This window comes from Dermacentor variabilis, chromosome 7, assembly GCF_050947875.1.
Source record: "Dermacentor variabilis isolate Ectoservices chromosome 7, ASM5094787v1, whole genome shotgun sequence".
NCBI lineage: Eukaryota > Metazoa > Arthropoda > Arachnida > Ixodida > Ixodidae > Dermacentor > Dermacentor variabilis.
This window is the reverse complement of record NC_134574.1, coordinates 22,476,455-22,501,228: the sequence shown is the minus strand read 5'-3', so window position 1 is coordinate 22,501,228 and position 24,774 is coordinate 22,476,455. Positions and strand designations below refer to the sequence as shown.

Sequence of the window (24,774 nt, the reverse complement as noted above, 5' to 3'; positions counted from 1 at the left end):
TCTGCCAGCTTGTCGCCGCGTTTCCGCGTCGAGACTGCGACGTGTCCCCGCCCTCGTGGCAAGCCCAGACTAGCACCCTCGTTAAAGCCCCAAGTGTGTTCCTTACCGCAGTGTTTTCTTGAATGTTTATTTTTTTTGCATGCTTTCTGTTTCGTTCTATTTACTTCTTGCCTTTTTATTTTTGATTAAAAGTCTGTGTGTGTGTTCAAACCAACGGCTTCGTCCTCAATTGGTTTCTCGGAGGCTCCGCCTAAGAGAACCGCTAAAACATTGAGAACCCGAACCTTTGCCCCCATAAGAGGGCCATCACACACACCAAGACACAGTGCACAGGCATGTTAGAATGAACACTGACCCGCAGCCGCCGTTGTACTCAAACTTGCCCTGGTTGAGCTGCATGGGAAGGTCAGGTGTCTGGAAGTTGAGGGCCACCATCTGGCAGCCCGCATTCCAGAAGATCTGCACACAGCATCGCACACATCAGTAGTACATGCAGGTGCAGCCATCAGGGAACCTTTAAAAGATATTACCTGGACTGTGCTATAATTCTAGCCAGCATTGAAGTCAGTCTGCTTTGATGGTTAAGAGGATAGCCCAAGTTTTAGAGCACATTTGGAATGCGCCTCTACAACTTGACAGTACTTCACGTTTACACACACACACACTCAAAAAAAGCTAGGAAAAGCAAATACGACTCTATTTTGCACACAGACTTAATAGATGCGGACCTAAGGAAAACAGAATGTGGCTTATTTTAAGTTCTAAACAAATCTCTGACTATGCTTTCTTGCACGCAGGTGAACTTTCATTTGACCTTCCAGGAAGGCTGGTCAGCCACCATCTTGTTTGGACAGCAGTGTAGCCAGCATTGCTTTTCGCTTTGATAATGTATTTGCTGGCTTTGTCAGAATTGAAACGAGGCTTAAGATGGCCACTGTCCACGCAAGTTTCCCGACAGACCTGTGCCACCACATAGGGATGCTGAGATGTGGGTGTGTGAGGCTCATCTTGAACATGGTTCGACTTAAAACATAGTCACTTGTCTATAATCAAAACTTTATTAAGCGTATTAAGACAGTCTACGTAGACAGCTAAGGAGACAGCCGAGACAGCTTCGAGGCTAAGTAATGGAACACATTTAGCGCTGTCTGGAAGATGCTTCTGCGATGTGACGCCACCTCGTGGTGACAAAAAGAAAAGTTGAGAAAAGCACACATTATTTCTTTATTTTAAGTATTTCTGCCTGCAAACCCATGAAAAACCCGATGCGATTTACGTTAAGGGCATAGGAAAGCATGTCTACGTTTTCTTGTGCGCAGACGATCTTCCCATCAAGTTTCCAATGACCCTGCTCAGCCGCCATCTTGTTTGGACAGGAAACTAGCCTGCATCATTTTTGACTTCGATGCTGTCTTTGCAAATCTGTCTACTCTGATGTCTTTGAGAGAACTGGAACAAGACTTAAGATAGTTGCTGTCTGCTTCCTTGTCTACCTTGCTGTCTACGGCGAGCGTTTGAATGCAGCTTAAGTAATGAGCAACTTGTCAGCAGCACTGTGTTGTCACTGTTGGTACTTGAGACGTGGAATGGCTGTGCTACCATTTATGAACTGAGTTTGCTGGCTTGGTGCAATCATTAACAAATCTTCTACCCTTACAATGAAATCATCACAACAGATTTTTGTTTATCCATAATACATCTTTCATTATCGATTACTCACATTTAACAACAAGTAAATGAAGAAATAAAAAACCAGACGACTGAACATTTAATGTGGAATAATCGTATAGATAGGAATGCTACTAAACTTACTCGTGTTGCTGGCATCCATAGCAGATTATGCTTCTTTCTTCCTAAAAATTTAACATTGCTCATATACAACTCCCTTTTTCTTTCACATATCACATACTGTCACCTGGTTTGGGCTACTATAACTAAGACCCCCCAATATAATGAAACTTTTCTGTTGCAAAAAAAAAAAACTAATTTGAGATTCAATGCTCACACTGAGCCTCTCTTTGCCTGTCTCGGAATAAAAAAGGTGCATGATTTTTGCGACTATTTGCTCCTAAAAAGGCGAAAGGCAAACTCTGGCTATCTTGAGAGAATAGCTTGTCTTGGGCAACCTCATATCACACACAACACACATAACTAAGAAATCTGGCACATTCCTGCCTCAAGATCAATCAATCAAGTTCGCAAAAAAAAAAAAACAGAAAAAGATGAACAATGTGGGGAAGTTACTGAGATAGAGCAATGCGAAGCTCTAAACAAAAAAATGACAGGGACTTATGTGCCTACTAGTACTAATAATAAACCACATTTCAGACAAGTAAATGGTTGTGCAGTGGTGGACAAGAAAGAAGACACACTACCTGTTTGTGGATGCTTAATCATGGACACACATGGGTGCATTATTTAAAAAAAAAACACAATGTTTTGTGCGCAAACAGACAGGGACAAAGAAAAGGGTAACACAAGGACGAGCACAAGGAAAGCGCTTGTCCTTGTGTTACCCTTTTCTTTGTCCCTGTCTGTTTGCGCACAAAACTTTTTTTTAAATAATGAATCTGTTCCAACTAGGCCGACTCGCAGTTACACATGGGTGTTCGCGAAGAACAGTATAAACATGGAAGTTCCTCATTAGTGCCTTGCCTAAACTGTTATCTGTCATAAGCATTTCTTTGTACCATGAATCCTACAAACATGCTCAGCTTTCTGTCTTCTATGCCTACTTCTTGTGGAGATTTATTCAATCAGGCCAGTTAATAAGGAGGGACAGGAGGCGGTGAGCCAGTTGTGCCACCTGCTTTATGCTCCTCAAATCAAGTGCTGTAAAAATGCTAGAGCTCTTGTGAAAGAACAATGAAAGGACCAGACTGTAAATGTAAAAAGTTTATAGCAAAAAAGGCAATACAGGTACTAATGTGATATTTGTTAGAGACAAGTGAATTTTTCATGGTGCTTGACACCAGTAACAAAGCAGCAAGAATCAATCAATCAATAAATGTATTTATTCGCATGACAATACTTGTAAACAAACTGGAACTAAAAGCCATGAACGTGGCTTGAAAGTGTTTTAAGAAAGAAAGTGAAACATTTTAAAAAGCAACTCATAAATCTGCCTCTCTGCATGATTAAGCCATCCAATGTGTAAAAATGTGTTTCCTCTACTTGTTCCATCTATGAAATACACACAAAGCTCAAGTTTAACTTGCTAAGCAATGTTTTGTAAGACCTTGATTGACTTTACTTTCTTCTCCATGCTTGTTAATGCTAATTCTGGGGGAAAGCTTTGAGATGCACAATTGTATCAATGTAGCAATTTTGCAATTTTGCTGTCTTTATATGTTAACACTACTCCCGTTTGTGCTTCTTTAGCACAGCCCCATTGGCAGTTTTGTTGGCAGCGATGTCTGTGTGTAGTTTGTCATTAATATACCCTGTAATTAATAAAATTTTCCTCAGAATGACACGTTTGTTGGAACATGGTGATGGTGAACAAGGAACATGGTGATGTCACTCCGTGACATGAGCCTTACTAGAGAGAGAGAGAGAGAGAGAGAGAAACTTTATTGCAATTGTAAAGATTTGAAGGAGGGGTGGTCGGAGCCTCTCAGTCCAGGGCCCCACTGGCCTCTGCCGCCTGCCTGACCTGGCTAATTAAGGACTTTTGTTCTGCCAGGTCAGAGCGGGCGAGCTGTGCCTCCCACTGCTCCATTGTCCTCCTGGTATTTGGCCTATGAGGGTGCTTAGTGCACTCCCAGGTTATGTGCATTAGGGTAGGTATGCCACCATACCAAGGACAGTTGGCCCTATAACGAGTGGGATACATGGCGTTTAGCAATTTCAAATGGGGGAACACCCCAGTCTGTATTTTACGCCAATCGGCGGCCTCTTTCCCGTTAAGTTGTGGTTGAGGCGGCGGGTATTTTCTGCGGACTCCACGCTGATGAGCAAGGATGTCTTTGGCATTTAAATTGGCGGAATTTTGTGAGGGAAAGTGCGGGTGGTTGGGGTTAGAAGAGAACGCCGTCGCTCGGTTAGTGAACCCTCGAGCTAACGCGTTAGCCTTTTCGTTCCCCTTGTATTTTTTACAAGTGCACAGCATCATCTTTGTGTTCTGCTTTGACACGCTGAGAGTAACAGAGCAACAAAATGTGCGATGGTCAGAGCGCCAGAGAGCCCTTGGAAGCCGGGAGGCCAGAGAATGATGTGTTATTAGATTGCTTTCCGCTTGTGGACAACTTAGGTCAGGAAGAGACATGCTTTCTGCCACTACAACTTTCTTCATGATCAAGTCATTCCTTAGAACAGATGGAATGCTGAGAGATCTCCAGGAATGCAATTAGTCACTTTAGCTAAACTTAATGTTTACCTTTGTCACTTCTTAAACATGTGAAGAAACTATTCTGTCTCTACTCGCTCATCCAATGCAGCTGCATTATAAATGTGGCCTATAATTCTGAATTCAACAACTCCAAACAGACACTCACAGGACTATAAAACTGCCAGTGAGGAATGTCTTACCTGTGGAAGAAAGTTGCTTGAATCAGCCCTTGTTCCTTTAGGATAAATGCGACTCAGCTGTCGTTTGTTGTAACTGTCACACAAGTCAAGGAAATTAGCATGACTGTTTCAAAATACTGCACTCCACTTAAAAGACGTGTGCAGCAACACGAAAGTCACCAACTGCACTCTCTCAGCTATACAAATTTCTGTCAATATCGCATACCACTAAAACAGCTGGCAGTTTCGGCCAAACGAAAAGCACTGAAAGCTATAGCAAGGTTTGGCATTGCACTGAAGGCGTGCAAGAAAGCTGGCGTGATGAGGAGCCTCAATGGTGTATGACATGAGAGAGAAGGTGAAAAATGTTTGCCAGCGCCTAAAGAAAAGATTAGGCAGATTTGTCTTGATGCCCGTTTTGCTCAGACCAGCTTATGCACCACTATGTGGTGGTACGCCACAGCTGCTGAATGCTAATGTGTGTGTGAACAATGCTCATGACAGCAGAGAAAGCTATAGAGTGCTACCCTGGCTCCTGCAGAGTCGATTGAGCGGAGTACGATGGTGTGTCCACTTGGCTTTGTCACTTTGCTGTCAAGCGTACTGTATGTCTCTGGAGACCTGACCCTCCATGTGAGGGCCGCACGTGTGCATCGATACTGTGACAGCACAACAAAACTAATGTTGGCGTCAACAACGCAATCGCACCTTGAGAGTCCCCATGATTGCTATCACAATTAAAAAAGCTGAGTGCATTAATTACCATGTTCTCGTTTTGCTTTACAAAATCATAGGCCAAATTATTTTGCCATTCAGTAGAAATTACTTATCAGAATGTTGCATACCCACTATGATCAACGAACCTAATCATCCTAGTTGCACCAAATGCTCATTTTAATTATGGCTCATTTTCCTTTTTGTATAAGCACAGTCGTGAAATAAATCTATTACAAAACTAAGCTAGACCCTTTCGTGCTTGTATCACTGAATCAATGACAATACAGTAGATTTGCACTGTCGCAAACACTGTTTCATTTTTCTTCTGCTTTTCTTCATTCACACATTCATTGCATTTAGCCTGTAATGCCTGCAGACTAGGGGGCCCCTTTCACAACTCCTACAAGAGCCCCACCTTCATACAATACCCAATGCACGACCTTTTCTGCAATAAAGAACTCGTGAACTTGTGAGGGGTGTGTTATACTAAGTATCAATACGCATAAACAATAATAACTTATACAATCTAAGACTAGGCCTGCAGGCCTTGGCAACCACTGCCTCGTGCGAAACACCCATTCAAGTGAAGACTTGCAGCATGAGTGCCACCAGTTGGCCATAAACTTTGGGCAATGACATCTCAGTGGTGCGCTTTGTGCATCTAGTCCAAACTGAGTTGCACTGCTGTACTCACAACTCAGCAGCAGCAGAAACCAGTCACTCTTTTGAACAATTTCAAGCTCAGTGATTCACGAGAAAATAGTGTATATTCAATTGATTTCACCCAAAAATGATTATTCTCATGACACGGCAATTGAAGTGGTCAAAGTTTTCGATTTTCTGATTTATTTCTTTCGCGGTCCACGGACCTTTATTTACCTCGTGGTGAAATATTACAACAAAATATGCGGTAGAAATTCAGAAAACAGCACTTTCCTAGAGTGCTATTATCAAAAATTGCGGAAAAATCGGGTTTTGGAAGGCCCCGTCGCACTGTGGATCGCCCGGCTATCCATTGATGCAGCGCCGCCATCTTGGCATCGTAAAAAGGAGAGATCCATGGAAGAGATCGGAGCTAAAGATAGCCGGAGCGATGCATTTCTCCACCAAAAAATAAACCAGCAAACGCAAGCAAAAAAACGGCAAACCCGGCATTGCGATTGGGCGTAGCAGTCACGTGGGGCACCGGGCGCGCTCCTACTGGCTGTTGTAGATTTGAATTGCTGACGAACCTCTCTGGCGTGCATTTGCGCAGCAGAGAGCTGTGCGTACCAATCAACGTGATTGACCATCGTGGCAGCTTACACACCTTTTCTGTGATGAGCCCCACCAAAGGAATGACTAGGAGGCTTTTTTGGGTGCTTGCTAGGTGGATGTGGCGGACGCTCCTGTGCCGAGGCTTCAGCGAAGTCGTTCGTAGCTAAGTATTCTTTTCTTTTTATTAGCTAGTGTTTTCGAAGTGTTCTCTTTTGCATGGAGTAGGGGCGCAAATTTTGAATACTTGGTAAGAGTAGTAAACATACCGGCTTTGTCTAGGTCTGGCAGGTCCTCCGTTAGGCCTATGTGGTAGGCGGGACCTATTTGATAGGCTTATTTAATTATCTCAGCTAGCTCTTCGAAGTGATTCTTACATGGGGTAGGGAGTGCTAAATTTTTATTTTTGTTTGGGATAGCGGTCGAGGTCGGCTTTGTTCAAGTGATCTGGCGGACTTACTCGTTGAGCCTAGGGACGTAGGCATAGCTATGAAACCGAAGAAGGGGAAGGCCGCGGGGGACGGGGAGCAAGTGCAGTGTGATATAAAGCAATTTGGAGAAGGTGCCGATATTTGTCTGCTGGGTGACATGAATGGCCACATCGAGGATATGCATGGATACACAGATTGTAACGGGAAGTTGATGCTAGACTTCTGTCAGTGACAACCTAGTTATAGGAAATAGAGAAACAACGTGCGAGGGACAAATCACGTGAGAATGCTGTAACAGGCAAATGACCATTCTCTACTGCTTAATGTCGCAGGGGATGTATAGCAAGCTCGCAATAATGGAAATAGATGAAGAGGGGAAGTACAACCTCGGAAGTGATCATAAGCGTATTAGTCTACAGCTGGGAGCTCTCCTCAAAAGAGAAATGCAGGGAAGTAAAAAAGAGTACGCGAAATAAATGATGAACAAATAGCACAAATAGCAGCCAGCATAGAGGGAGCAATATAGAAACATCCCATGGAAAAGTGGGATTATAATCAGTTAGAACTACTCATTAGTATAAAAATAAAAGAAGTAAAAGGAGTAAACTGCTGGAGAGGAAAGAGGAAGCCACGAAGTTGGTGGAATAAGGAAATTAGGAAGGCCATCGAACAACGACGGTTGGCATCACGGGAACACAGAGAAGCAAAGAGGGCGCAGTTATCTAAAGAGGAAATAGGCCAAAAATGGGAATCGTATTAATAAAAGAAACAACAAGTGCAGGTCCTCATCCAGGCTAAAATAAAGCAGTCCTCTGATCGTTGCGTGGCTGAAGTTCGTGATGCAACTAAAGGGGATCAAGAAAATTCTGGAACCATATAAGCTGGCTGGGCAAAGCGAATCACAGAAAGAAAAACAGATTCACGATGCTGAGGCAAATTGTTTAGAGGGAGATGACACTGTGAACTACATTGGTTCAGTTATAGCAAGGTCATTTAGGAAAGACGATAGGGTAATCGCCCCAAATGAGGGAGCAACACAGAATAGCACAATAGAAAACAGCTTAGAACTGACCTGTCTTAACTGGAAAAAGGCGGAAGCAAATATTCCAAAATGCACGTCCACAGGGATAGACGAAATTCCAATCAAGTTAATTAATGAACTTGGCCCAAGAAGCAAGGAAACGCTGATAAAAGCATTGGAGGCAGTCATAACAAATAAGCAAATTTTGCACAGCTGGAAACAGAGTAAAATGAATTCGATGTATAAAGGGAAAGGCAATAAGACAAACACAAAATCCTTCCGACCAATTATGATAACATCAGTTATATATAGGCTGGCAATGCAGGCAGTCAAATTAAAAATGCAGTCATGGGTAGAAAGTAATAGAATACTCGGAGAACTTCAGAACGAGTTCAGAAGTGGTAGGCGCTTAGATGATAGCATGTTCGTGCTTACCCAGTGCATAGAAATAGCTAAGGCGGAAAATAGACCTCTGTATTTAGCCTTCCTGGACATAAGCATTGCATACGACATTGTGAACAGGGAACTCCTGCGGAACATATTAAAAGATGAAGGTATTGGTCATGAGGTAATTTATATTCTACAGGAAATATATAGAGAAAATACTGTTGAAATAACATGGGACGAAATTAAGAGTACAACTGTCGAGGTACACAAAGGATTAAGGCAAGGTTGTCCTCTATCACCGTTGCTGTTCATGCTTTATATGATAAGTATGGAAAGAAGTCTACAAGGAAGCAATCTAGGGTATAATGTGTTGTACAGATTAGGTGGAAAGGTTGTTGAGCAATGGCTACCGGGTTTAATGTATGCGGAAAATATTGTACTGTTAGCAGATAGCCAGGAAGATTTGCAAACTCCGGTTAATTACTGTGGAGAAGGAGACAGTTTAGGTTTCAGTTTTAGTGCAGCTAAGTCCGGTGGGATGTTTTTCAACGATACAACTGATCAGGAGCTTACAATACAAGGCCATGAAATACCTAGAGTGGCCAAATACAAATATCTCAGGGTATGAATAAACAAAGGGCAAATGTACACGGAAAAGCACGAACAGTCTCTCATAGCAAAAGGGCGAAGAGATACCGGGATAATGAAACATAGGGCATTGTGCCCTATGTTTCATAGGGTACAACAGGTATGAGGCACTGAGAGGTATTTGGAGGGGAGTAATGTTGTCGGGGCTTACTTTCGGGAATGCAGTCCTGTGCTTAAGGGCAGAAGTTCAGTCGAGACTAGAAGCAAATCAGAGAGCTGTTGGAACATTTGCACTAGGTGCCCACAGGGTAACCACAAACAAAGCAGAACAGGGGGACATGGGCTGGGCATTGTTCAAATCACGGGAAGCTCAGAGTAAAATCCTATATGAAAGATGCCTGAGGAAATTGGACGATAACAGGTGGGCATCTAAGGTATTTAAATACCTATACAGAAAGAGCGTTGAGTCACAATGGCTAAAAAGAACTAGGAAGCTAACCAGCAAGTACGCCAGACACAAGGATGGAGAAAGAGCATTAAACAACAGGTTCGAAACACGGAAGGTAAAAATTGGATAAATTCAATGGAAAAGAAGCATGGTGTGGGACTATATTGTTGCATGAAGAAAGCAGGCCCACAAGCGTAAAATAATGTATATTTACAACTGGCGTATATGGCGTTCAGGCAACTACCAGACTTCGTCTTCGTCTAGTCCAATCCAACTTCTTCGTTCCCTTCACCGTAACATGACCCTCCCGGTCGAGTAGCTCCGTCCCCGTGCAAATTATAGAGCCTCACTTAATGGGGGCCATAGGCCTTTGTCCATAGGACATAGGGGACATAGGACATAGGGTGATGCACTGAAGGCTGACCGACTGGGTCGATCTCGTATGTCACGTCGGACAGTTGGCGTAAGATCTGGTACGGACCAGAATACCCGGAAAGTAGTTTTTCCGACAAGCCGACGCGACGTGAAGGCGTCCAGAGAAGGACAAGGGAACCAGGTGAAAAATGGTAGTCCCGGTGCCGAAGGTCGTAGCGTCGCTTTTGAGAAGCTTGCGAGACTGTGAGGCGATGACGGGCGACATCTCGGGCCTGGGCAGCTAAGTCAATAACATTGCGAGCGTAACCAGTGCTGGGTGATTGTACTGCGGAAGGTAGCAATGTGTCAAAGAGCAAGGTGGGGTCGCGGCCATACAAAAGGTAAAATGGTGAAAATCTGGCAGTGTCGTGACGGGACGAGTTGTATGCGAAAGTGATGTTGGTAAAGCGACGTCCCAGTCACGGTGATCGTCGGAAACGTACATGGCCAGCATTTCAGTTAGCGTGCGGTTGAGTCGCTCAGTGAGGCCGTTCGTTTGAGGGTGCTACGCGGTAGCAATCTGGTGTTCTGTTGCACAGGAGCGGAGCAGGTCATTGACGACCTTTGATAAAAAGTAGCGGCCACGATCCGTCAGCAACTGGCGAGGGGCGCCGTGGTGCAGGATGACGTCGTATAGTAAGAAGTCTGCGACATATGTAGCACAGCTGGTTGGTAGCGCTCGCGTGATGGCATATCTCGTGGCATAATCGGTTGCTACAGCAATCCATTTGTTGCCTTTGATAGAAATTGGAAAGGGGCCCAGGAGGTCTAGGCCCACACGAAAGAAAGGCTCTGTGGGGATATCGATTGGCTGAAGCAACCCAGCGAGAGGCATAGCAGGCGTCTTCCGGCACTGACACAGGTCGCAAGAAGTGGCATAACGGCGCACAGAGCTATAAATGCCAGGTCAGAAGAAGCGGCGCCGCAGGCGGTCGTATGTACGAGTGACGCCCAGATGTCCAGCAGTAGGAGCGTCGTGAAGTTGCTGGAGCACGGCTAGTCGAAGGTGCTTGGGAACGACTAGGAGGAGCTCCGGGCCGTCAGGACGAACGCTACGACGGTATAAAGTTCCATCGCGCAAGGTGAACATGCGGAGGGACGGGTCATTGGGCAAGGAGCTTAGGCGTTCCGTAAGTGTTCGAACAACAGGATCTTTGCGCTGCTCGTCGCCAATATGGAGGAAGTCGGAGATGGATAGAACACTGATGTTCGAGTCTGCATCGGTATCGTCTGGTTGATCCACGGGATTGCGGGACAGGCAGTCAGCATCTTTATGCAGGCGCCCTGACTTATACATAATAGAAAATGTATATTCCTGTAGACGCAATGCCCAACGTGCAAGTCGTCCAGTTGGGTCCTTCAAAGAGGAGAGCCAGCAGAGGGCATGATGATAGGTTACGACGCAGAAGCTCCGACCGAAAAGGTACGGCCGGAATTTCGTGACCGCCCACACGAGCGCAAGACATTCTCTTTCAGTAATGGAGTAATTTTGCTCGGGCGTGGAAAGAAGGCGGCTAGCGTAAGCGATGACACGGTCTTGGCCCTGTTGACACTGAGCGAGGACAGCGCCGATGCCATGACCACTCGCGTCTGTTCGTACTTCAGTGGGCGCAGAAGGGTCAAAGTGTGACAGAATTGGGGAAGTTGTAAGCCGCTCAATCAGGGTAGAAAAGGCTTTCTCCTGCAGAGGTCCCCAAGAGAAAGAGACGTCTTTCTTAAGAAGGTCAGTGAGAGAGTGAGCGATGTCGGCAAAATTTTTCACAAATCGCCGGAAATAAGAGCATAAGCACAGAAAACTACGGATATCGTTTGTTGAACAAGGTACAGGAAAATTTCGCACGGCGTGAACTTTCCGTGGATCAGGTTGGATTCCGGTGGCGTTTACGAGATGGCCGAGCATGTTAATTTCACGGTGACCAAAATGGCACTTGGAGGAGTTTAGCTGAAGGCCAGCCCTGCGAAACACGGAGAGTATGGTTGTGAGGCGCCGCAGGTGGCTCTCAAAGTTCGGCGAAAACACAATCACATCGTTGAGGTAACAGAGGCATGTAGACCCCTTCAAGCCACGCAAGAGAGAGTCCATCCTGCGCTCGAATGTAGCTGGCGCATTGCATAATCCAAAGGGCATGACTTTAAATTGGTACAGACCATCCGGTGTGACGAAGGCTATTTTCTCGCGGTCCATCTCATCATCATAGCCAGAGCTGAGGTCAATTGATGAAAAGTAGAGCAGTCAATTTGGGCAGAGTGTTCCGAAAGGAAGTCGAGGCCGAGAATTAGGTCGTGTGGACAGTGTTCAAGGAGGATAAATAGAACAATGGCACAATGGCCCCCAATGGTCACACGTGCTGTGCACATTCCAAGGACAGGTGAAGCACTCCCATCGGCAACTCGCACAGTGCATGGTACGGCAGGTGTCAGAACCTTCTAGAGCCTTCGGCGGAGAGCAGCGCTCATAACTGAAAGCTGCGCTCCTGTGTCAACAAGAGATCTAACAGGAACGCCATCAACTTCAATGTCCAGTAGGTTTCCACATATAGGCAGGGTCAACAGAGGATTTGTGGGCCGGGTCGGAGTTGCAGCTTCACCTCCGGGAGCTGCATCGCCTAGTTTCCCGAAGCGAAGCGACCGGTTGCAGAAGGGGACGAAGAGCGGTGAACGAGAGGCGAACGGGACCTACGACCTTGCGGAGACGGGGAGCGGCTGGATCTTGGTGGAGCACTGTCAGCGTTGATGTTCCTAGTCGGCATATAGGGTGAGAAAGTACGATTGTCTGGTACTTGGCGGTAGTGACTCAGAGACGACCACCGAGGACGCTATGACGAGTGGTTGCGGCAATGACGGGCGATGTGTCCAATACCGGAACAATTAAAACAGATGGGTTTATCGTCCGCTGTGCGCCAGTCAGCTGGGTTGCGACGGAGTGGCAGAAAGCTTTGCGTCTGGGAGCAAGCGGCCGGAGAAATCTGGTAGGTGTTTGTATGGCGGATTGAGCAGAGAGACATTCCGCCCAAACTTGCCATTTCCTCCCGAACGACCGCTTGTATAAGGGAGATAGCGGGCACGCTTTCCCGACAGTCAGAACGGACTGGAGCCAAAGCCATGGCCTCAAGCTCACGGCGAAAGATGCGCGTGATTTCTTTCGGTCCTGTGGGCAGAACGAAGCGCGGCGGGTCTTCGCAAGAAGATGTCGCGGCGGTATTGGGCAATCGGTCGAAAGTCTGAGCGACGCGATGGCCCTTCGCTTGTTCGAAGCGGCGGCACTCCTTTATAATTGCATCCACAGTGGCACAATCCTTGCACATCAGGAGATTGAAGGCATCGTCTGCAATACCTTTCAATATGTGACCAACCTTGTCTGCCTCGGTCATGTTGTTATCAGCCTTGCGACAGAGGGCCAGCACATCCTGTATGTAGACATAGGATTCTGTGAACGTTTGAGCGCGACACGCAAGTTCTTTTTTTGCCACCAGCTGACAACCGACAGGTCTGCCAAACAGGTCTCGCATTTTTTCTTTGCAGACATCCCAGCTCGTTAGGTCAGCTTCGTGTGTGTCGTACCATTGCCTCGCACTTCCTCTTAGGTAAAATATCACGTTTGCTAGCATCATTGTTGGATCCCACCTGTTGTTGTCGCACACTCGTTCGTACATCGTAAGCCAGTCCTCGACGTCGGCGTTGTCCGTGCCACAAACTGTCCCTGGGTCCCGCGGATGAGTGAGGATGACCATTGGCACGGGCTGCTGAGGCGTTGTTGCTTGTGTCGGTTGATTTGCCATTGTGGCGGCAGGTAGATGACGTCCGCTGCGAAGTTCCGTGATTGTACCCCGCACCTTCCACCAAAATGTTGCAGGAAGAAAGCAGGTCCACGAGTGTAAAATAACGTATATTTACAACTGGCGTATATGGCGTTCAGGCAACTGCCAGACTTCGTCGTCTAGTCCAATCCAACTTCTTCGTTCCCTTCACCGTAACATCATCAATACTGGAAACAGCAGATCAGGAAGGAAGCGTTTTATGATAACTCAAGAGGCAGTGCCCTACTCTTTGAACCTAGGTCAGGATATCTTAGAACACGGAGCTACAAAAAGAAATTTAACAAAGAAGAAGACACATGTAGTGCGTATGGTAAATCTGTAGAAACAATAGAACACCTCATACTAAAATGTGATGGTAGCCATCCCGATGTTGACGCGGGCACAATCAGGCTTCCTGAGGCCCTAGGGTTCAGAGATAACAATAGTCATGTAAATAAATATGCAGTGGAAATTAGCAAAAAGCGATTGGAGGATTGGTAGCTTAAAAGCAGAGAGGTGACATAAGGTTAAAAGTTTACGAAGACGTATTTAAAGAAAATGGCGAGTTTTAATAACTTACAACACAGTTAAACAAAAAAAAAAAAAAAAAGCTGAGCATGGTGGAAACTGCCATCACTCCGTTTCAAAGGGGACGCTCCTACTTTCCATCCATCCATGCATGACGTTCTGAATGGCCCACGTGCATGGTAGACCACGAAAGGCGTGGAAAAGAGGGAGAGAACTATTCGTAGAAGCGGATGCCGTCGAGCTTGTTGACGAGGCACGACCAGTGCACGTGGGTGACTGGGAAAGCGCGCTCGCGTGCATTGCTGACGACGTGACCACAGAACACCTACGCGACCACGAGCGATGATGAAGGCGCGTCTGCGAGCGATGGTGAAGGCGCGTCTGCGAGCGATAGTGGCGTTATGTCCGTATGCAGTCGTGATGGCAACGTGACATCGGCGGAGCAGAAGTTTTTGTGCCAAATATTTAACTGTGAATTTCAGCTACATCTCCACTAATAAAGAAGTTGCGCAACGAGAGACAAGAGCGGACGTTTTGAATGCACTGTCACCTGCCTCTGCACGACGTATGGATGCACAGTGACCAAAAAGGCAACTAAGGTGCACGAAACTGCTGCAAGAACGAAAAAAAAAACTACATCAAATTGTAAAGAAAATGTGTCCTTACAGGCAAAGGACTACATTCCAGGCGGGTTTTAGGAGCTCAAAATAAAGATTTAAAGGTTTACAACAAATGAAACTTTGAGATCTGTTTTCTCAGCTCTCATTTTTCGTGCAGTTGCTTTCGGTTATCCCAGTGCCATTTCACAACGAATGAAGACAAAATCATTCTGCCTTTTGCACTTCGATCCTGAAACATTGACGAGTCCATAAAGCTGTCCATTTTTAACTGCACCTCATAAAAAATTTATAATGGGTTTTTTGCAAAAGTCGTTAGTAAGACAATAGGAGAGCTAAAAATATTTTTAAGCTCGTTTTGGCATATAAAAAATAAACCAATAGCTTTATTGCACAGAATGGGCCTTTGTGAACACGGGGATGAGAAAATCTTGGCGAACTTATGTGTAATTAATTAATTAAGGGATGATCATTACAGGCTGTCAATTGTTGCGACTTGAAAACTATAATATATAGCACAAAACTAATTTCAGTTACGATATCAGCATAACAAATCACACCTGCATGCCAAATTTCGCTAATTTATTTCCACATATAAAAAGAAAGTTTTCATTGCCACGTCCCCCCTTAACACAGAATAATAATCTGTAAGGAGTGTAACAGTTATGCAAACAGAAATTGAGAGTTTGCATGCAGTGTGCCTTCAATGTTGTGAGCTTTGCTCTGACAATGCTCAAGACTGTGTTGTCAATTGTCAAAACAAAAAGTTTGAAAACTTATGTAGAGCCAAAGCATTAGGCAAAGGTAGCAGTTGAAAATGAAGTTCAAAGTTTCTTAACATCCTTATTACTATTGCAAATGACATATTCGTATGGAATTTGGCAAGAATGCAGTCCAGTCTTTCCAGAAGTGTAAAACTTGAAAGCCCTCCTGCTGTGTGTGTGGTACCTACAGAGCTCTTGCGATGAACTCCCGAGTCAGAAGGACGTCCCACTAGCGTAGAACCTCCTCTAGCCTTCTGTTGAACCACAGTACTGCTATAGATGTGGCCATCTCTGCAACAGTGAGCAAAGCAAATTTTGTTTCAGGACACAGTAACTGAATCTTCTTGTTGAGAGACTAGGCCGAATTTTGGGGTTTGCCCTGAACGCGACGAAGCAACAGCTTTTCACTTGTCGACCTGTCACAGCCTCCGCCCGAGCACTGGTGACAAGTGGGGAATGGGCCGGTGCCCACTCGGCCGGGGCCGGTGCTCGCTTGTGGCTGCACCAACAAGACAGCTCCCCCTGACGAGCAAGGATCTGTGCATGATGCTGTAAAAGCAGCTCCTAGCATTATTGTGAACAATGTTCCCCTGCATTGAGATGAACAGTAATTCGATTCTCACAGTCTTCAAGTTCACTGTGGCAGTTACTCCGGTAGTTACTCCAGTAGTTACTCCAATGTGATCAGCCACAGCGGTAAATTTTAAACGCATGCAAATAATAAAACAGAGCACCCTTGACATTGGCATAATAACTGTTCGGCTTTAGTAAGTTGTGTTCAAACATGAAATCACATACAGTCTGCACATGTGAATTCTCTGTAAAGCAACAAAATTCAATTTTTTAACACTAATGTCCAAGAAACATCTTTATTCTCATTATCCTCACCCTAACCGCCAAGCAAATGCACTCACACGCAAACACACACAAAAAAGAAGAAAAAAAGAGCCAGCAGGACAAGCTCTAGCTGCAAGCAACCTAATCTACAGTTGGAATTAGAGAAAGCACAACCAAATCTTCTATGCGCTTCCTCAGCTTTTAACATAAGAAATATGCATTAGAATTCTTATGTATTAAATTTTTTTATTGTTTATCTTATCTAAACAGTGTTTAGAATATGCACTGCTATAATTTGCTTACTGTGTGCAACACCCTCTTCCCTTTACTGTAATGCCTAAATGATGTGTGGTTAAGAGAATAAAAAACGAACGAACGAACAAAGAAACAAACAAACAGTGCAGCAGAGACATGCAACTGGCATAGGCCTAATTAGGAAGTTGCATATCAAGCACATACTTAGCCTATATCATGCATTTCTGACAGTTGATGCTCCAAGCATCAAGCACGTTTCTCCTATAGCATCATGCATTTTTGATATAGGTTGCTGACGTGTCAAAACATATGCTTCAAACACATAGTAACTTGAATGAAAACTATGATTAGGCTTCAGTGGGGTGTGCATATCTGCTGCATTGGCTGTCAAAAATGCACGCTTCAAAAATTTAATTGTAAGGTTCAGTGCCCTGAAGCTGCACAGTGATGCTGTAGCGGGGTGACTCCAAATACCTGAGGTTCTTTAATGTGCACCAAAATCTCAGTACAGAGGCACATCATCCCTAACGAAGTGCAACTACCACCACAGTTGGGAATTGAACCCACGACTTTACTCAAAAGCAGAATGCCATAGCCACCAGCGTAACCTTTATGAAAATTCGGAGAGTTCGGACGTATGATCCTGTGTTCTTCATTTCGTGTTGCTATCATTTTCCACGCTGATTTTAAGTATGCATCCATTCCAACTAGTTCAACCTTTGACCTTAAGGAGATTAGAAAAAATTTCAAGATTTAAGTATTTTGAATGAAGTACATATTGTTACGGGGAGAAAAGACACTTGACAATATATTTACAAGATACATATACAACGGGCAAAAGACAGGCATACAAGATGGAGCCCATACACATGACTATCGGTTATCGTCATCTTCCGTCAGTCCTCGCATTCTCGTTGGCTACTGCAGTGCCTCGTAGCATGACCCCCAGCGACGAAGGCGCTGTCCCAGCACTTGGCAGGTTTGAGTGATATCGCTTGAGTCAAGCAAAGTGAACGATATCAGAGGAGGATTGCGGTGTGGAAGTATTGAGAGGTTGTAACTCGTAGGTCCCATCTGTCACTAGACGCAAGACACGGTATGGGCCTGAGTAGGGCGAAATCAGCTCGTCACAAAGACCAACTCGCCTTGCTGGTTTCCAAAGAAGCACAATGTCACCAGGGTTAAAGTGGGTATCGTGGTGACGAGCGTCATATATATATACGTTGTTACTTTTCTTGAGAAGTGGGCAGGCTCAGGCGTGCAAACTCATGTGCCTCGGTTGCTCTAGATATAACATCTCGGGCATATTCTGACGTTGTATCGAGAACGGCTGGGAAAATCATGTCAAATGATAGAACAGGGTCTCGCCCATACAAGAGAAAAAGTGGAGAGAAACCAGCAGAATCATGGCAGGACGTACTGTAGGCGAATGTGACGAACGGCAGAGAGGCATCCCAGTCACGGTGGTCGATAGAGACGTACATAGCAAGCATTTCTGTGATAGTTCTATTGAGCTGCTCTGTGGAGCCATTGGTATGAGGGCAATATGCTGTTGTAAACTTGTGCTTCGTAATGCAGGTGTGCAAGATGTCCTGGACAACCTGTGAGAGAAAGTAGCAGCCGAGATCGGTACGGAGTTGTCGGGGAGCGCTGTGGTGAAGTATCACAGTGTCGAGAAGGAAGTCAGCGACGTCAGTTGCAAAACTGGTTGGAAGAGCCTGCGTGATCGCGTACCTGGTGGTGCAGTCCGTAGCAACTGCTAGCCACTTGTTCCCACTAAGAGATAGAGGAAAAGGGCCAAGAAGATCAAGACCAACTCGAAAGAATGGTAAAGATGGTATTTCAATGGGCTGAAGACGACCAGCTGGTAGGGCTGCTGGTTTTTTGCGGAGCTGACAAGATTTATAGGAGGTGACATAATGGGAAACAGAACAGTAAATATCGGGCTAGAAGAAACGATGTCGAACACGGCCATATGTCTTTGAGACTCCCGGATGACCAGCGGTTGGGACATCATGTAACTGTGTGAACACAGTATCACGCATATGCTTGGGAACGACCAGTAGCACTTCAGGGCCATCAGGGTGCATGTTGTAACGGTACAATATGCCATCTTGCAGCACGAGCATATGCAAACTGGGTGAAGGTGGCAGGTCCGTCAGGCTGAGAATGATGTCTCTCAGGTAAGGGTAGCATCGTTAGCGTCAAGGGTAGCGTCACCAAATGCGGTAAGCGCGAGGATGCAGGCTGACTCGCCGGTCTCACACTGGTCTGGTGGGTCTACTGGATGACATCACAAGCAATTAACATCCTTATGGAATCGGCCTGTCTTATACACCACTGTGTAAGAGTACTCTTCGAGCCATAGAGCCCACCGACCAAGATGTCCAGCTGGATCTTTTAAAGATGAAAGTCACCATGGGGCGTGGTGATCTGTGATAACCGTGAAAGGTCATCCATAGAGGTGGAAGTGAAATTTACTGACTGCCCAAATGAGGGCGAGGCATTCCCGTTCAGTGACCGAAAGTGGTTGACTTTCGGCAGCAGCAGTTGCGGTTGCGAGCAAGTCGCTAATCTACTCCTACTTTTGCCACAGGACAGCATATGTGGAACAATCTATGAGCCGAAGAAAGGAAAGGCTATCACCTCTGCACGTGTGGTGCCCAGCTGACCACCTCGTCACAACAGTGACTGGTCTGCTGTGTCTGCCCTCTACCGGCCAAGTTCCAACATATAAGCAGGCATTGTTGGCGTTGTCTCCCACATTTGGCAGCAACGATTGCGGTTGCGAGCAAGTCGGTAATCTACTCCTACTTTTGTCACAGGTTGGCCTTTTCTTTTTTCCTTTGCTTTCCAACCATATTTTTCTGTGTGTATATCGCTGCCGCTGCTGCCAAATTGGGTGCTGTTTACACAATGCTGACCAATGCTGAGTTGGCAAAAGATATGGACGCTTTGCGCGATGAGGTTGGTGTGATGCATGCCAGCTTTAACATGTTTAATTAACTTTTTGAGATGGTTAAGAAGCAGAATACTGATCTTGCTGTTGAAAACAGGGCTCTGTAAGATGAGGAACAGTTGCGGGCACGGCACGCATGCAAGCATGGTTTCTAATGTGTTTGTATTTGCTTGTCTGCAGGTCCCTTTTCTTGTCACCGCCACAAATTCAAGTGCAATCACCACACACTGCAAGCCGGCGCATCAATTGCTGTAACCAAATCATCTGGATCTACAGCAGATGCAGCTACTAGGCACTAGTGACGGCGATACGTATATCGGAAGCATCGACCAATCATCGACGACCAAGTCATGGACCGATCCCTACATAAACTGCCTCCCGGACCCCCACGGACTCAGTTGCGGGCAAGGCACGCATGCAAGCATGGTTTCCAATGTGTTTGTATTTGCTTGTCTGCAGGTGAGACACGACACTTCCTCACGTAGAAGTAATCATTTGTCACTGATCATCGTGCCGTGCCCCCGCACTGTAGCACTGCTTGTGTGATTGTCTCAAGCTTATCACAAATGGTGATGCCGAGTTGAATCCGGGCCCCGGTTTGACCACAGATGAAAAACTTGAACAGATTTTATAAACATTGAAAGACCAGACCAAGACGTTAAGTGACAATAAATATGATCAAAGAGCAGTTCAAAAAGAAGTGAAAGTAAATGGTGCCGCCATAAAACTTATTGAAGACCGCTTAGCTAAACTTGAGTCTTCTTTTTCTAAACTTGATGAAAAACAGCAGACGATGTCTCGTCTGAATGAAACAGTCACAGTGCTAACTAGAAAAGTTGACGATTTGGAAAATCGCCAGCGCCACAATAACCTTATCATCTTCGGTTTGGCTGAACAAGACGATGAAACACAGGCAGATTTATCAAAGCTGATGCAGGACAAAATATTTTCTGTGATTGGTACTTCTCCCCGCAGTATTGAGTGCATGCACCACCTTGGAAAAAACGCAGCCAAAAGCATGAGCAGTTATTTTCCGGCTGTATGACTTCAAGGAAAAACAGGAAATTATGCACAATTGTCCCAAATTGAAAGGCATGAACGTTTCGATAAGCGATGACTTCTCAAAGAGCGTGGCGAACAGCAGAAAGTGCCTATGGGAAAGCGCTAAAAATGAGAAGTCGAGTGGAAAGCGAGTGCGCGTAACTTATGACAGGCTTTATGTGGACGGCAAGGCGTATTACTGAGATGATGACACTTCCACATGTAGGCCCTGTCGGGAGCCGCGTCATCATGACAAAAATAGTAACATAGGCGGCAGAGAAAAGCCCTACGATAGGGGAAACAGCTCTGACAGCAGTGAAGAGTGTCCCTGACAGACTAGTAGTTTTAAACGCCAATGCACGGACATATGCAACAAATCTTCTCTTTTGGAAGCTGTCCTCTTGGAACATGAACCAGATGTCATAATTGTAACTGAAACCTGGTTAAATAAATCAATCGACAGAGCTGATTTCCTTCCTCCGAACTATATGGCTTGTCGCAAAGACCGAGGATCCAGAGGAGGAGGTGTTGCTATTGTTTATAAAACTTCAATGGTCTTCGTTGAAATTTCATCCCCTCCAGAACTGGAGTGTATTGTGGGTATCACAGAGATCGGTGGTCTGCATTTTGTAATTGTTGCAGTATATCGCTCCCCTGGCACCATCGAAGAATACATGCTATTGCTCAATGACTTCTTACTTGAAAAGTTTGGCAACAGCAACTGTAAGATTATAATGGCCGGAGATTTTAATTTACCGAATATTGACTGGGTATATAATCAGGAACATCAAAATGATCAGGCCGTGTCTCGTGTTCTTCTGAATCTGACTTTTCTCTTGACTTAACACAAATAGTAACTATGCCCACACGAACCCGCGATTAAGGAGAATCACTACTTGATTTGGTGTTTTTAAGCAGATCTGTCACACAGTTCAAGTACTGGTGTGAAGTCTTAGAAGGGATTTCTGACCACAAAATGGTGATCACGTATGTCTCTACCAAACATAACCGAGCAGAAAAGAATAAGACTTTGCTAATCTCCGATTTCTCCAAAGCAGATGATGTTGCAGTATTGGACCATTTAGAGGAAGGTTATGATGATTTCAGCCATTTTATTTCGCTAAATACTACATCAGTAAATAATGCTTGGGAGAAGTTTAAAAGTGTGGCATTGGAATCAATAGAACTATTTGTTCCTAAGCGCCCCAAGAAAGTTAACAGAAAGAACCCATAGATTACACGAAAAATAATTCATAAAAAGCGTCTCGTGAAACGAATGAGGTCTAGAAAATTTTTGTCTACAAGATCATGTCATTGTTCTCATTCCATTTCACAGGAACTTAACATGGAAATTATTAAAGCGAAACATCGTTTCATGAATGAAACACTTACCAATTTCATTATATCCTCTCCGGGAAAATTTTGGAGGTACATTTCAGGGCCCAAATCCGGCATTCAATTTCTGACAAGTGAAAATAAGTTTATCACGAACAGCTCTGAAATGGCTTGCCTCTTCAATGAATATTTTGAATCGGTCTTCACATGGGATGATGCTTCTACACCAGAAAGACTGCATTCCATTAGGCACTGTATATCTGAAACAACTATTAGACAATACGGCATCTTGAACCTGCTCCTTAAACTAGATGAGAAAAAATGTCCTGGCCCTGATCAAATTCCCAATGCTTTTTTAAAGAGATATGCCGATTGGTGCTCATGTTTCCTTTCAGATATCTACACTAAATCTCTTGAATCTGGCGACGTTCCGAGAGACTGCAGGCGGGCTAAGGTAGTACCGATTCACAAAAAAGGTTCCAAACATGATGTCACTAATTACCGACCAATCTCTTTGACAAGTACATGTTTCAAAACGCTAGAGCACATCTTAACTACCCATCAAACTAAACTTGGAGGAAGAAAACAACATTTTGGGTAAAAACCAGCATGGCTTTCGCCGAAGGTACTCCACAGTCACTATTCTCACTGAAGTTACACATGAAATCTGTCAATGTATTGATGGAAGGGGTCAAATAGATATTATCTTTATAGATTTCCGCAAAGCATTTGACAGAATATACGATAGAAAGCTGCTTATGAAGCTGTCTCATTTCTTAGGTAATACTGAGCTATTAAAATGGATTGAGGCATATTTGTCAGAAAGGAAACAATTTGTTTCATTAAATTCTGTTTGCAGTACCAACAAATCAGTTCGATCGGGTGTGCCACAAGGATATGCTATAGGCCCTTTACTTTTTTCCATTTATATTAGTGATGCGGGAGCAAGTTTTTCACCACAAATAGCCATCAAGCATTATGCAGATGATAACATTAAATACGCTAAAATATGCACTCCTAATGATCAACAGGAGCTTAGTAACCATCTACAAAAAGTCACTCTCTTGTGTGACGAGTGGCAAATGGGATTGAATGCATCAAAGACTGTTTGTATGCGTATGACGCGTAAAAAAGATCCTTTAATTTTTGCCTACAGCATTAATGGAACCGAATTAGCTGAGGTTAAGGAATTTAAATACCTAGGAATTCATCTCGCACATGATTTGAACAGGTCAGTACATGTCGACAACATCTGTAATAAGGCCGCGTGTAAACTTTGGTCATTACGGTGAAAACTTCATGACGCCACCCCAGAGGTAAAAACAATGGCCTACAAAATGACTATACTTCCTGTACTGACTTATGCAAGTCATGTTTGGGCGCCGTACACTCAACAAAACATACTAACATGTGAGCGCGTACAAGACAGGGCCTTGAGGTTTATTTTTAACACATAAGCTAGAACCCAATCCGTCACCGAACTTAGAAATAAGAGCTGGCCTCATGACTGTCAAGCAGAAAATGCAGCTTAACAGGCTGACATTCTTTTTTCACGTATTAAGTGGAGACTATAAAGTAGACTTAGAAAAACCCATCACATTAGAGAGACCTGCTAACCCCAGAACAAAGCATTTAAAACATATTAAACCACTTAATTATAGAACAGAATCATTCAAAAATTTGTTCCTGGTTCGAAGCATAGACGATTAAAAAAACTTGCCACATGATATAGTAGAATGTATTGATTTACAATCTTTTGTAAAGGCTGTTACCAATTATTTGTGAACGGTTGAGAATACGTTGTACTGTTAGCTCTTTGTCAGTTGCAGTTGTTTCGGCACATTACTTTTTCGTTAGACCTATAAAGTGCTATAACATGTTAATTGTAACTCATGTTGTTTATTGCTTCATATTTGTTTATTTGCTGTGCCTTCCTATCCTGATTGCTTTCTATTGAATTGTTTAAACATGTACTATGTACCTTGGGACTGCTTTCTATTGAATTGTTTAAACATCTACTTTGTCCAGTTTGATGACAGCAATGTAACTGCAACTCCTGTCTTGGCTTGTGATGACAGTATGAATAAATAAAAAATAAAAAGAATGGCCACTTGGCACGCAGGGTTTCTGAAGTGGAACAGTACTCCCGACTAAATAATGTAGAAATAAAAGGTGTCTCTGCAACCAAAGGTGAAAGCTGTCTTGCGGTTGTCCAGTTTATGAACAGTCTTGTTCAGTCTATTGCTTCTTTAATTACTTCTCCAACCAGATGTCACATGGCAGGATCTAATACGTTAATTGAGCACATATTAACCAACTTTACTACAGATTATACAGCAGGATTTATCGAGCACAGCATAACCGACCACTACCTTATATTTTTGACTTTAGGTACAGAAAATTCTAAATCGACTGAAAAGAAAAAGAAAGTACATTTTGACTCTCAAAAATTTATCTCTATGATACAGTCAAATGACTGGACCGCAGTACTCTGTGAATCTTGCGCTGAAGAGGCTTATCAGTTGATCTTGGGTGAAGTTACAAGCTGAATTTATCAATGCACTACAGTCGAATCCGACTATATCGAACCCGTTCACATCGAATTATTCTATATATAGAACAATTTCTGGTCACGGTATAGTTACAATGAGTATATACAGCAAAAATTACGCTTACATCGAACAAAAATAGCTGCGACTCCCTATATATCGAACGTCAAGCGGCGGAAAAGTGCCCCCAGAAGTTGGCTTTCCCTCGCGGTAGCGGAGAAACCCGGTGGCGCGGCTTCATGCAACCACTCTCCCTACCGTGACTGCGCTGCCTCGGGCTGCTCGGGCGCGCTGTCGACACCCCCCTGCAAAAAATTATCCTG

General features: G+C 44.5%; 1 protein-coding gene across 1 annotated transcript in view; it reads right to left on the bottom strand.

The window, feature by feature from the left end:
* Positions 1–306: 306 nt before the first annotated feature.
* Positions 307–24,774, bottom strand: part of LOC142588567 (1-phosphatidylinositol 4,5-bisphosphate phosphodiesterase beta-4-like) — a 208,676-nt gene continuing 184,208 nt past the window's right edge. The window contains exons 21-22 of the mRNA XM_075700406.1: positions 4,531–4,603; positions 307–459 (exon numbers count right to left, since the gene is read on the bottom strand). Of these exons, the coding sequence (XP_075556521.1) occupies positions 307–459; positions 4,531–4,603 (226 nt within the window). The remainder of the gene's footprint in view (positions 460–4,530; positions 4,604–24,774) is intronic.